Consider the following 12,929-nt stretch of genomic DNA (forward strand, 5'->3'; position numbering starts at 1 on the left):
TGCATTGGGTGAGGAGGTGCTGCTGACGACATACCTTGTCAGTTGTGATCCACTGCTGAGAGTTCAGTTACTTATATAGCGGAGGTGTGCCCTTCCTTCGCGCGACTCGAGGTTGGAGCTTCTTATCTTTTGGAGACTGGTTATCTTGCTTGGTTTTCGATTTGAGCCTATCGCTTCCTCTACTTTACATTTGGTATACTTTCTCTTTGGTTCATTCCAATTGGTAGGAACATTAAAGCGTGATGGCAACATTACAGCAGGAAAAGAAATACCCGCTGGGGAAGATTGAGCCCAACTCGCTCAAGTACTTCGGTGCTTGTACGATGGGTGGAATTATCGGTTTGTTACTGACGTCCGTATTATTAGTGAATGATAAAGCTAACATACTTTCGTAAAGCTTGCGGTTCGTTCGAATGATGTTTTGTTAGCCTCTCCATCCATTCCAGTCTCTAATCAGCTGCATTGCAGGCCCAACTCACACCTCAGTAACACCTCTCGACCTTGTGAAATGCCGACGACAAGTTGACCCCAAAATCTACACCTCAAACATCTCCGCATGGCGCTCAATCATCTCGAAGGAAGGTCTCCGCGGGGTCTTCTTTGGTTGGTCCCCAACATTCATTGGATACTCTTTCCAGGGAGCCGGTAAATACGGTTTCTACGAATACTTCAAATACCTATACGGCGACATGTTCCCCAACACAAACCGCACGGTTGTATATCTAGGTGCAAGTGCCTCTGCCGAGTTCCTCGCGGATATGGCCCTCTGCCCATTCGAGGCAATCAAGGTGCGCATGCAGACAACATTACCGCCATACGCAAGTAGCCTGCGCGAGGGCTGGGGTAAGATCGTCGCGAAGGAGGGCATGTCGGGTCTGTATAAGGGATTGTACCCGTTGTGGGCAAGACAGATCCCGTATACGATGACGAAGTTCGCAACATTCGAGGAGACTGTTAGCATGATCTATAAGACGCTGGGAGGGCCCAAGGAGAGCTATAATAGCCTTCAGCAGACGGGTATTAGTTTTGCGGGTGGTTATATCGCTGGTATCTTTTGCGCGATTGTCAGCCACCCAGCAGACGTGTTGGTATCAAAGTTAAACGCTGATAGAAAAGGTATGCCTCTTGATCTTGTGCTAACTGACTATGCAGTTTGTGCTGACGGGAATACTTAGCGGGTGAATCGGCTGTGTCGGCCGTCTCTCGGATATATGGGAACATTGGGTTCGCAGGGTTATGGAATGGCTTGCCAGTGCGAATTCTAATGCTTGGAACGTTGACCGGTTTCCAGTGGCTGATGTGAGTCTCCCAGTGATGGTAGAAGCTAGAATGCTGACAAAAACAGTTATGACTCTTTCAAGGTTTTCCTCGGTCTTCCAACGACGGGCCACTAAGCCCGGGTGGCATTATAGATAGATCATAGTAATGAATTTCATGTTGAATCGAGAACCCAAGGCTGAGAACGCAGCGAGTAGACTGAGTGGAGATGAATGGAGACGCGAGAACAATGGAGTCGTTGACCGCCTTCGCTCTTGGCGATCGACTCGGAGCGTAGGACGAGAACTTCCTTGTTTCTAGACCGAACGAGCCCTGTGTCCGAATCACTCCTCTTCTAAATTTCATGAAATAATCAAAATATATAGAGCAGTCAATCCCCATTTCTGTCGCCCCCTGTGATCCCTGCACCTCCGACGCCCAAGCCAAGATGGAACCAAAGACATCAACATCCCAGCCATCCACGAACCCACCCAGTGTCGAAATCGCCTACAAGCGCAAATGTATCGCGCTCAAGAAGCGTCTCGGCGAAATTGAAGCTGAAAATGAATTGATGCGCACCCGCAACCGACGTGGGTGGCAATACATTCAGAAGATGCGCCTCGAGTCCTGTATCCTTCTCGAGCGCCTGGCCAACGTTACGGGAATGGCTGAAGAAGCCCAAGCCGGCGTGAACCCGGAACTGCGCGCCCGTGCTGCGGCTATGATGTCCAGCGGTGCAGGTGTAAATGGCATCTCCGCGACGAGAAACGGATCGGGACCAGGATACTATGAAGATGAGACAGAAGGGAGCTCAGACGAACAGCCACCCACAGTAAGTTCATGCGAGTAGCTTGATTCAACTTCCCTTTGGCTGATTGCCCATTTATCTAATGCAGCCACAAGAACGTCCACTCCGCGTAAAGCGATCCCGCAAGTCGAACCTGAACATCGAGGATGAAGATGTGCCTGCTACGGGTACTACTCCTGAGGCATCTGGGCCGGGGGCATCGTCAACGTGGCCTCGACTCGCGCCCGCGCCATCACAAGAGGAGATGACATCTTCATTCCGGATTCAACAGGGTAATGGGTCTGGGCCGGAGAAGGAGACTCCGCATGCGAGCGATCGGGAGGGTGAGAACAGAGATGCTTCTCCAGAGCGAGCAGAAGATCCCTCGGCGGAAAACCCGGCGACTCCAATGGACCTTGATACGAAAGAGCTAAAGGAGGAGAGCTAAGGGCGATCTCTCTGGCATCTGTTTCTGACGACTGTGTTTTATTTTCTTTGTGGGTTTCGGACGGGGTTCTTTACGGGTGCAATTTTCTACTTCGTCTACTGGGTATTTGAAAAACGTACTTAATCGCGTGGGTGTTTAAGGGGACAATATAACTTTCATAGATTTATACAAATTATCTCCATTTTGGGTAATTCAAAAAAGATACTAGGTAGTTAGCCGCGTATACTGGCTCGCCTCGCGTGGAAAAGTTAAATGGCATGCTTCCATCTCACATCTACACCTTCCCTTCATTAAATTGCAACAGTCAAAGGCCCCATCTCAGGTTGAATTGCACCATCAAATACGAGCGTGTGACATCTTTAGCGCTCTCTCATTTACAGGCCTTATGATCCTCCAGGTTCGAGATGCTAAAGTTATCAGTTGGAATATGCCCGGTCGATGAGCCGCCTTGTCAACTCGTTGGGGGGCGCGCCATTGGAGAACAGAAGACAGTGCACAGCTCGGCGCAATGAATGCCACTAAAACAAATGTCTGCCGCTTGGTCGATCGTCGTGGTTGTAATTGGTTAAACCCAAAAAGTTGGTCGCGATGGTGATATTTCTGCTAGGTGTTGTGCAATCCAACCCCCTCGCCACAAGAGCTCGAGTATAACAATCCGCTGACACCCAAGAAAAATCAGCAGAGACAAGACACTTGGCGAATGTAACACTGTCTCTTTCGCAATAAATAAATGTTATCTCTTGCTTCTTGCTTTTGCAGGTGGCCCCGTCAGGAGAGACGGGCTGGATTACGCCATAATGTAGCACGATGAGAACCCCAGCCAGTGGGGGATGGATATAAGATGAAGCCCCCGGCCAAAGATTTTGCAGCGATTTATCCACCAGCTTTTGGAGGCTAAGACTTGATCGCCGGTTCTGCTTCCAAGATGGGCTTCTTCGACTTTAAATCCAAGGCCACCGACACCCAAGTGACCCAACATGATGCGCCCTCTGAAGATACCATCGACGGCGGCAGTCTGCACTACACTGCAGATGCGGGCGGAAACACCACCGTACCGACTTATCAAGAGGCGAGCGGAGCGCCGGTTGAAGTTGTCTCGCCGCTTGGATATGAGGCAGGGTTCATTACGCTGATTTTCATGAATGTGAGCAAGATGGTAGGGACTGGAATCTTCTCTACTCGTGGGTGACTTCCAGCTATCTCTCTCTCAGTAGATCTATTGTTAATTTCTCGGTTCAGCCTCGTCTGTCTTTGAAGGAGCCGGCTCTATCGGCCTTGGTCTGTTCTACTGGGTGATAGGGTTCGCAGTCGCATCGAGCATGCTCTCCGTATACCTCGAATTCGCGTCATATTTTCCAAGTCGGTCTGGATCAGAAGCTGTGTACTTGGAACAGGCGTACCCGCGGCCCAGGTACTTCTTTCCTACGGTCTTTGCCGTGCAGACTGTGGTTTTCTCCTTCAGCAGTAGTAATGCTATCGGTATGGCAAGTTCGGACTTCTATACAATTTCACTAAACTGACATTGAACATGCTAGTCTTGGCCAATTATCTTTTCCAATTGGGAGAGTCGGAACCCACAGCCTGGCAATCTAAGGGCGTTGCTCTTGCGTCGTATACTGTGGCAGTCCTCGGTTAGTTGAGAGAACTATGCTGATATATGCCCATACTAATTATGGGGTCTCAGCCGTCTCCTTCAATACAAAATGGTCTCTGCACCTCTCCAATGCAATTGGGTGGATTAAGCTTATTACATTGATCTTGTAAGCGCTCATGTCCCATTTTCGGATCGTGTCTTCTAATCCATGCAGCATTGCAATTTCTGGACTCGTGGTGCTTGGCGGCAACGTTTCGTCTATTGATGACCCAACAGCGCATTTTCGAAACGCTTTTGAAGGGACATCGGATGCTACAGTGTATGGAGCCACCAACTCACTCATCAACGTGATGTTTTCCTATCAGGGTTATGAGAATGCCTTCAACCTAGTAAATGAGGTCAAAAACCCTATCAAGACACTCAAGTGGAGTGGTCCTGCATCACTCATTACCACGGGTATCCTCTACATGCTTGCAAATATCGCCTACGTTGCTTCTGCGAGCAAGCAGGAGATTGTCGAGTCTGACGTCAATGTTGCGAGTCTCTTCTTCCTGAAGGTCTTCGGCGGTGGTGGCGCATCTCGCGCACTTAACTTCCTGATCTGTGTCAGTGCATTTGGTAACTTGCTTGTTGTTCTCATTGGACAGTCTCGAATGCTTCGCGAGTGTGGCAGGTATGTACACCATAGAAAGTTTCCTTGGGCCATGGGCTAATTTGAACAGACAAGGAGTACTTCCATTTACGAGGTTCTGGACATCCACTCGTCCCTTCGGAACCCCGCTGGGGCCGTACTGGTTAAAGTGGGCTCTAACGGCTCTCATGATCCTGGCTCCTCCGGCCGGCGATGCCTTCAATTTTGGTACGCAGGAAGAATACATACACACCGTAGGGTCCCATCACTAATACCTTGCGCAGTCGTCGATCTAGGAGTATATCCGCAAAGCATGTTCAACTTTTTCCTTGCTGTTGGGTTGTTATTCACCCGCAGACATAGAAAGCGCCTCAATATTCCTCGAACGGAGTGGCATGCCTGGACTATTGTTGTTTACTTCGCAATCCTGGCCAACCTTTACCTGCTTGTCGCGCCGTGGTACCCGCCGTCAACTGGTGCAACCGGAGGCGACGTGAGCTTCTGGTATGGAACATATGTCGTCGTTGGGATCTCACTGTACGTGGCTTTTCGATTTCTTTCTTTCTTTCGCGTGGCATAGGGCTAACCTTATTTACCAGAATTGGCTTTTGCGGTTTGTATTACTTTGTATATATGAAGGTTCTACCGCACTTTGGTGGCTATGAGTTCCGTCAGACGATCATTTCAGGACCTTCAGGAGAGGCATCTCATAAAATGGTTAAAGTGCCTAATGATGAGCTTGCAAAATGGGATGAGGAGCATGATGCTGCTGGACGGCTTCGTCGACGGGCGAATGCTAGTAAATCTGACCAGGCTGGAGATGCTTGAACTCGCTTTCTGAGTATATTAGAGCATTGAGAAGCTGCAGTATAGTCAATATTTTGATAATCATATATAAATGCAATGCCGTACATAACATATATACTTAAAGTTGCGAGAATCCTAAGATATATATAATCAGCAAATATAAACCGCACGAGTATTTTATTTTGAAGTATAAGCTGCAAGTACATTCGCATACTATACCACGGTTATAATTTCTTTTCAAGCCATCGACCCTGGATGCGCCGATAGCTCCGTTATCTCCGGCCTTCAGTTGTATCTCAGCTCTCCAAGACTTGAAGCTACTTCCTTCATTTTACAACCTCCTGTGCGACAAAAAACCACATAAATAACCATGGCATTCGAGTTTATCGACAATAGCGTCGCGATCGACCGCGTAGCGAGGCGACGCATTCGCACCCACGCAGCGAGAGGCAAGAACGCCAACAGAACTCTAGCACGCTCCTCTAAGGCCGTTGTTCTTAAGAAAGACAATTCTGTGACTCCGTTTCGTGCACCTGCGAGCATTCGAAAAGCCCATCGATCGACAAGCGACAGGGTTAGTGATGCGGAGGTGGTTGAAATTGAGAGACCGGTTAGTGATGGAGTATTGTTCCCTATACCGGTACCTGCGAGGTCGAGGGGATTGGTTCGAGAGGGTGTGTACCTTTCCCATACAATATTGGCGCACTGTAGGGAGAACAAAAAAGCTGACGCGGTTTATTTCACCGAAGCTCTGTTCTTCTTCAGCAGCGCTCGATATAACCCTGAACTTGATGGCGCGTTAGAAATGCCAGACCATATGGGGTCCGTCTGGGTGCGATATTTCTTTCTCGACGAGGCTTGTGCGTTACCCCTATTCAAATATAAGCATGTTATTTTGAGATAGGACTCTTACTCATGTGGTGAACGAGGTAGACTTCCACTGTTCCGTGGCAACAACGATCCTCTGCTCCAAGAACCTCGTCAATGAGACCACGCAAGGCATGTACCATATTGCGCGCACCTATCGAATTATCCAGGAGCGGTTGATGAACGCTACAGATGCGACGTCGGATATTACTATTGCGATACTCGTGGTTATGTCACAGTACGAACGGTTGCAAGGCCAGTATGAGCGGGGCTATGTTCATATTCAGGGCTTGCGCCGGATGATTGAATTGCGTGGCGGTGTTAAGCGGTTTGGTGGTGAGTGCTGTGGTGTTATCCTAAAGGTTCTGAGGTGAGTCGATGTGCCATTTCTGTGGTTAAGATTAATTATTGGGCTGTCTTTCATTGAGTTAGGGCTGACGCTATTAATGTAGGGCTGATTTGGAGTACGCTTTGCAACTTGGCTCAAGGACGTTATTTGGCTTTGACGGCGTCGAGTATCTTCGTACTCTAAGATCCGTCCATTCTGATGATGAGACGAGGCCAAATAGCCAACTCGACAATTTGGAGACTGATGGACTCCTGCAAGACCTCCTGCGAGAAGATCTATGGACAACATCTAAGTGCATAAAAAGCGTCGCCGTAAAGCTCAACGAAGCTGGTGCTGGACAAAGACAAAAACTAGGTGCCGACGAATTTCATCATACTATTTTATTCCTAGGATATTCCCTTCTGCAAATAAGCCCGCTCAGCGATTCTGAATCTGATTCGACTCCCGCGCCGAACATGAGTATCCTTGAGAAAGCCATCTACCTTGGACTTATTGCGTTCTTGGTGTCGTTTCTAAGGGGATTGGATCAGCGTATATCAGAAAACCCTCTATTGTCTCAACGGCTTCGTCTCACTATCAAGGATCTATCGCTATCTGTCGAAACAGGTCAGGGGAGCAAGGTTGATAAATGCGTGCTTCTCTGGACGCTCTTTATCGGGTCGGTTGCTATATTCAAACCTTCAGATGATGAGTGGCTCGTACCTACAACCCGCACTGCCATGCAAACACTGGATCTTTCTACCTGGGAAGATGTCAGGCGGATACTAGCTACATTCCCTTGGGTTAATGCACTGCACGACCGAGCAGGCATAGTGCTGTGTTCTACACAAAAGTTTCTCGAAATCCCGTATCAATCAATTTGAGTTCTCAAAGCTAACATATCAAACAACTAATTCGCCATGTGAAACTTATTTCCCGAATGCCTTTTCCACTGCACCGGGTGCGGTGGCATCGATTTCCTTAACAATGAGGTCCCACAGGTTCTTCTGCCACTTCTGCGCCTCCTCGTCCTTCGCCCAATCAGGAACTTTGTCACTGCACACCTCTGTTAGTGTGTATTAACAATTATTGGCATCCCGGGCAACTTACTTTCTGAGTTCACAACTGGAAGTGTAGCCTCCATGACTGTCCTTTCCTAAGTTAGCGCCGGCGAGAAGAGTGCGGCTTCCGTCTTCTGCAGTCCGACCAAACTGTGTATGTAGGTTGATGATTGATTCCTTCTGGGGAGGTGGAGCATTGCGGACAAGCTCGGTCTTGCAAAGGCCAGGACAAACAGCATTGATGACTACCTTTCCTTGGTCTAGAGGGAGCTGCGCTGCTAGCTCACGAACGGCGAAAGTATCCATAAGCTTGGACAGGGGGTACCTATTCACAGAAACGTAGTTAGTCATAAGTGAAACCAAGAGAAGCCATACGAAGGGAACATACGTGGCCATCAATTGCTCAGCAGGGAGCCCAGACGCTCTCACAAACGGGTCCTCTTTCACCATTTCCCAGACCTGACGCACATCGAACCCGACACCCGATGTCACAATCGACAGACGCGGCAGGGTCCCATATTTCTCCGCAGACTCTTTCAGCTTAGGCAATAGCAACACAGCCAACAGAAAGGTACTCAACACATTAACTGTGAGACCAATATGATATCCTTCCGCGGTCTTCTGTTCACCTGTAGCAACAGCCGCATTCTCAATCACAGCATCAATGCGGTCAAGCTCGGTAGTGGCACGCTTAGCAAAGTCCTTGACGGACTCATAGCTGCTCAGGTCGAGAGCCCAGACCTCCGCAACAGTGGCTTTGCCAGTAGCCTCGTCGATTTTCTTCTTGGCAGCTTCGCCGGAGGGGACGCTGCGTACGGCGAGGATGACCTTCTTTGCGCCGAGATTGACAAGGTGTTTAGAGGCTTCGAATCCGAGACCGGTGTTGGCACCTGTGACGATGTATGTTTTCCCTGCAGTGTTCTTCTCTGTTGCGAGTAGGGGGAGGTTATGAGGCTGGGTTGCGACTTCGTCAGACATTTTTGATTTGCTTGCTAGCAGTAGCTGATGCGGAGAGTAGAAGAGAATGCAATGAAGCGGGACGATAAATTTGAGTGAAGTCGAGGTCGTGTTGAGTTTCTGACTTTGGAATACACTTTAAGGCAGAGAACAAAGAAACCTACCGGATACCAATGAAGCAAGCAACCAAAGCTCATATTTATAATTCCATCTCCTCACCAGCAGCCACGCAACTCAAATCGGCGTTTACGGACTCTAAATAGCCAATCTCCAACGCCCCCGTTAACCCCGAAGTTTGCACCTGCCTGTTGAGCAGTTGTGATGGGAATTCTTCATTGAGCCAGTTCTTTCAGTATATTCTCCGACCAATCAGAGAGTGGTTTCCGAATCGGGAATGGCGGGGCCTGGCTGTCGATCGCAACTGTCACAAGTGGGTCCACATTCACACTTGCTTGCCCTCGGCCTCACTCGGCCTCACTCGGACTCGAGAGCGAGCGGAAGCTCGTTATCACCGGCTTGGCTGCTAAGACACTTTCCTTTTGCCCTCGTTCACTAATTACTTACTCTTGCATCTGACGTGCCACGGCGCGCTGTAAGCTCAAAGGTTTTCCGGGTAGTGCCTACTGTGGGATGGTAGTACAGAAATACGTCATAGTGACATGTAAGCAGCTTGGGCTGCTTCTTTCAATGTATAGTCGTTCAAGTGAATTTCGGGTGTTATTGATATAAACAAGGTGAATGCGTAGAAATTCATCAAGGAATACTCGATTGAGACCTGCATGTGCGTGTCCGCGTCGAGGTCATTTCTCGGAATTGGAATTCGGATATGATATATAAAATGGTTAAAATGCTTTAAACAAGTAGTCCCTCGGACTCCGACGCCTGAACAGATCCCCAGAACTGAGAGCAGACTGCATCTATTCAACACCAGCGTACAAATCAACAACAATGTTGATCGCAGCCACAAGAATTTCTGCGGCAATAAGGACGATGACTATACCAGATTAGTAATGATACGCCAAAATCCGTGGTTTCGTACGTACCTATCCACTCGAGATACTCACCATGACGGTGAGTTAATTGATCTTTCAGCACTGCAAGAAGATCCGCTATCACATCTAGTCGTTCCGTCAAAAGAGTCACGCGTTGGTCCATCTCCAAGTAGCTTCGGACAGCTTGGTATACAGGCTCCAATTGTGGTTCTGCCCACATCAACTCTGGACTGTCCAACACTGAGCCCTGCAGGTGGATATTTATACGGAGGATAAATAGCTCTCCGACTTGCATGTTGATTTGTTGTCTTGAGAGGTTGACACTTCCCGTCTGCGCGATCTGAGCCGGTAATGGTGCGGTATTCGATATGGTTTCAGAAACGAGGTCTTCAAAAAGGGACGTCTTCACAGACTGAGCTAAAGCATGTGAAATGGCGAGTTTAATCATATAATTCCGGGGGTCACGCAAAGAAATAAAATCGTTGTATATCCGGGCTTGGTATTCACGAGCATAGTAGAAGTTGAAATTCTCGACCTGGAGGTCATCCGGACTGAGAATTGAGGTTGCGAACTTTGATATATCTGATAAAAACCGAGACTCTTGGGCTGGTGACATGCCCCATATGACGACGGTACCATAATCAAAAAGGAATACTTCTGGGGCGTCAATTGTGGTGTCAATATCCGGGGCGTTATCAAGAATAGATTCTTCGGTCGAACTTTGTTGGTGGGCATTGTGATCATGTAAGTCAATAAGCTCCTCTCTTTGGTCATTTACTTCTACCGCACTGTCCGAGAATCTGCGCTCCCTCGGTGCCCGTTCGACAGTGTGGGTATTGTCCGCATCAACATTATTGGAGTCCGCTCCATATTTCTGTTTCTCCTCGTGGTTGTAGTCAAATCGCGAGTAGACGCATTCGTCAAATAGTTTTGGATTGGCACCGCGGGTTTTGGACCGTGACTTCAAGAATTTGAACACACCATCTAAACGATAGGAATTGGCCGTGCAGTACGCCGATACTCGAGGCAATCGGTCTCGATCAGCTTTTCCTAGCCTTGCCGCAAGGCTGCGAGCAGCGGGTTCCTTGATTCGCGCGATTTGCCTGTAAACATCTGAAGGAGATGTCTCCTCATCAAGCTCCTCCTCTGTTATAGGATCGGGTAAAAGTTTCAGTTTCTGTGCAGTCTTTGTTGTTCTTTGTGGGCCAACTTTCGAAGTAGGGTAAGACGAGGCGACCGTGCCAGGAGCTCCATGGCTGTTGCGACGGCGAAGCTTGCTGTTCAGGGCGGAGAGCCCGGTCGACCTTTGTTGGGAAGAGGTATTTGAGCCCGGGAGAGATCCTGATGCTATGGGCTTGAAAGTCGGGTCGGCCGAGGCGGAATCGTGGTATGTGCTGACTGTAGCGAGAGGGTTGAATGTCACCGTCCGTGAAGGCCGGCTTCCTCGTGGTGACGTATTGGAAGGTGCAGCATGGTTGTGTTGAGGGAGGAGGGGAGAGGATTCGGTAGCTGAGGCCATTTTAGATTAAGCGCATAAAAATTGATATTGAATCATGCCAAACGAAGGAATTAGGCATCGGCTTGAGGTGGGTTGGGAGGCAGAGTTTGGTGGTTGCTGAAAGCTGGGCGGATAGTGTTCCAACGAAAGAGCTCGAGAGCTTTTCACGTGCGGTGAGCCTAAAGCAGATCTACAGCACATTCTATACTGCCTGCCAACTATATAGATAGCAGTTGTGAATGAAAGCTTATATAATTTTTGTTTTGTTTTTTTTTTAAGGGCAAAGAAATAAACATAGCATTATAAACCAATAAACGAGATATATATAAAAGAAAACAATGGAGAAAAAGAAAGCATGCATTGCTAGTGCTTCCACTTGTCTTACATTAGGTACATGATTGCCGTTGTGATCATCGCATCTATCCAAACGCCAAACTATTGCAAATCCATACAACGAACTTCCAGTGCGCTATGTACTGATGATGATGAAATACCCAAGCACCACCCAACAGGCTCTAGTGGTGTGGAAAACATCACTTGCGCACAAAGCCCTTTGAGCCGCTGCTGGCCATCCTCATGCCATTGACATGTCCAGTACTACGTGCCTGTTTCAACCATGCTTCCTTCGCATTGCGTCCAGTCTTCGAGGCTTTTGGAGGAAGAGCTGTGCTTCGTTGTTTTTGTGAGCCACCACCGTCGAGCACTCGGATCGCCACATCGCCCATTCTCACATCCTTTGGAGTTTTCTCCTTCTTCTCGAGAAACCTGAGTTTTGTGGGTTGTTTCTGCGGGGGCGCTTGTGTTTCTGGTGGAGGTGTCGGTGGCCGGACCTCAGGAACTGCATTTAGGATGTCATCTGGAAGAAGGGCGGGAAGCGTTGGGCGTCGGGAATCTTGTGTATAGGATCCTTGCAGCGTTTCTGAACTCTCCGACACGATATCTTCGGCTGAGGTACCAGATCCTGGCGCGGCTTGAAGAGCAGGGGTTTCTTTTCGTTTAATTGAAGCTTTGGCTTGTTGTTTGCGCGCCTCGTCCAATTGTCGCCTCTTTTCTCGTTTGAATTGCTCTTCTCTGTTATCTCGTTAGCAAGAAGTAACGATTGACAGAAATTCAATGGATACGAACATTTGTCTCGCCTTTTCCTGTTTCCTGGCCTCTGATTTAATTTTAGATAGTTGCGTAGAGTTGTCCACAGTCTCCGGGGCTTCGTCGTCGCTGCTCCCCTCGTCCTGATCCTCTTGCTGCGTGTCTATCGGCTCCTCTGTCTCTGTGGGTTCGGGCAGTACGGGTTCTTCGCTATCAAACCGAAAGTGCTTCTTTGGCGCTGCCTCCTTCCCCGCATCTTCCTTATCATGCGTTACTTCTTGCTCCGCAACTTGTATACGGCTCCTCTTTCTCCGTTTGCTGCCTTTTGCTTCCGGCGTCTCTGATGTGCTATTATCAGATTTGCGCTTCCCATTTGACTCTAATGATCCACTCAGTCCAGCATCTTCTGTCGGAATAGCAGCAACATGGGCTGCTGATCGGCGAGTGGTAACCATCTTCGAATTTGTCGCGGGCGCAGTGTGTTCCTGTTCCGGTGTCGCAATGTTAGAGCTGTTATTTGGATTTTGTTCAGAAAACAATATGCCTTTTGCCGCTGTGAAGAACTGCGATAACATAGAGGGGGAGATAAGCGAATGCTGTTGCAATTGAAATCACC

General features: G+C 48.6%; 5 protein-coding genes across 5 annotated transcripts; 3 read left to right on the forward strand and 2 right to left on the reverse strand.

Moving 5' to 3' along the window:
* Nucleotides 1-242: 242 nt before the first annotated feature.
* On the forward strand, nucleotides 243-2,492 carry ASPVEDRAFT_130407 (uncharacterized protein; the record flags this gene model as incomplete). The annotated part of the gene is made up of 6 exons (XM_040806721.1): nucleotides 243-339; nucleotides 523-1,116; nucleotides 1,176-1,299; nucleotides 1,476-1,570; nucleotides 1,701-2,089; nucleotides 2,154-2,492. The coding sequence occupies 6 exons, from the start codon at nucleotides 243-245 to the stop codon at nucleotides 2,490-2,492; spliced, it is 1,638 nt and encodes a 545-aa protein (XP_040667281.1).
* Nucleotides 2,493-3,630: 1,138 nt separating this feature from the next.
* ASPVEDRAFT_130158 (high affinity methionine permease) lies at nucleotides 3,631-5,545 on the forward strand (the record flags this gene model as incomplete). Its single annotated transcript, XM_040806692.1, has 8 exons — nucleotides 3,631-3,673; nucleotides 3,732-3,971; nucleotides 4,028-4,123; nucleotides 4,177-4,252; nucleotides 4,301-4,759; nucleotides 4,809-4,945; nucleotides 5,002-5,254; nucleotides 5,317-5,545. 8 exons carry the CDS (start codon nucleotides 3,631-3,633, stop codon nucleotides 5,543-5,545), a joined length of 1,533 nt encoding a protein of 510 aa, XP_040667282.1.
* A 303-nt stretch (nucleotides 5,546-5,848) lies between these two features.
* On the forward strand, nucleotides 5,849-7,714 carry ASPVEDRAFT_640180 (uncharacterized protein). Its single transcript, XM_040815705.1, has 4 exons — nucleotides 5,849-6,198; nucleotides 6,274-6,384; nucleotides 6,458-6,761; nucleotides 6,844-7,714. The coding sequence occupies exons 1-4, from the start codon at nucleotides 5,895-5,897 to the stop codon at nucleotides 7,601-7,603; spliced, it is 1,479 nt and encodes a 492-aa protein (XP_040667283.1). The 5' UTR covers nucleotides 5,849-5,894; the 3' UTR covers nucleotides 7,604-7,714.
* On the reverse strand, nucleotides 7,626-9,206 carry ASPVEDRAFT_640172 (putative short-chain dehydrogenase/reductase family protein). Its single transcript, XM_040815704.1, has 3 exons — nucleotides 8,169-9,206; nucleotides 7,830-8,105; nucleotides 7,626-7,775 (listed from the first exon to the last, which is right to left on the reverse strand). Exons 1-3 carry the CDS (start codon nucleotides 8,756-8,758, stop codon nucleotides 7,649-7,651), a joined length of 993 nt encoding a protein of 330 aa, XP_040667284.1. The 5' UTR covers nucleotides 8,759-9,206; the 3' UTR covers nucleotides 7,626-7,648.
* A 448-nt stretch (nucleotides 9,207-9,654) lies between these two features.
* ASPVEDRAFT_131259 (uncharacterized protein) lies at nucleotides 9,655-12,888 on the reverse strand (the record flags this gene model as incomplete). The annotated part of the gene is made up of 6 exons (XM_040806799.1): nucleotides 9,655-9,731; nucleotides 9,781-11,238; nucleotides 11,436-11,445; nucleotides 11,622-11,646; nucleotides 11,765-12,298; nucleotides 12,353-12,888. 6 exons carry the CDS (start codon nucleotides 12,886-12,888, stop codon nucleotides 9,655-9,657), a joined length of 2,640 nt encoding a protein of 879 aa, XP_040667285.1.
* Nucleotides 12,889-12,929: the final 41 nt, after the last annotated feature.

This window comes from Aspergillus versicolor, assembly GCF_001890125.1.
Source record: "Aspergillus versicolor CBS 583.65 unplaced genomic scaffold ASPVEscaffold_4, whole genome shotgun sequence".
NCBI lineage: Eukaryota > Fungi > Ascomycota > Eurotiomycetes > Eurotiales > Aspergillaceae > Aspergillus > Aspergillus versicolor.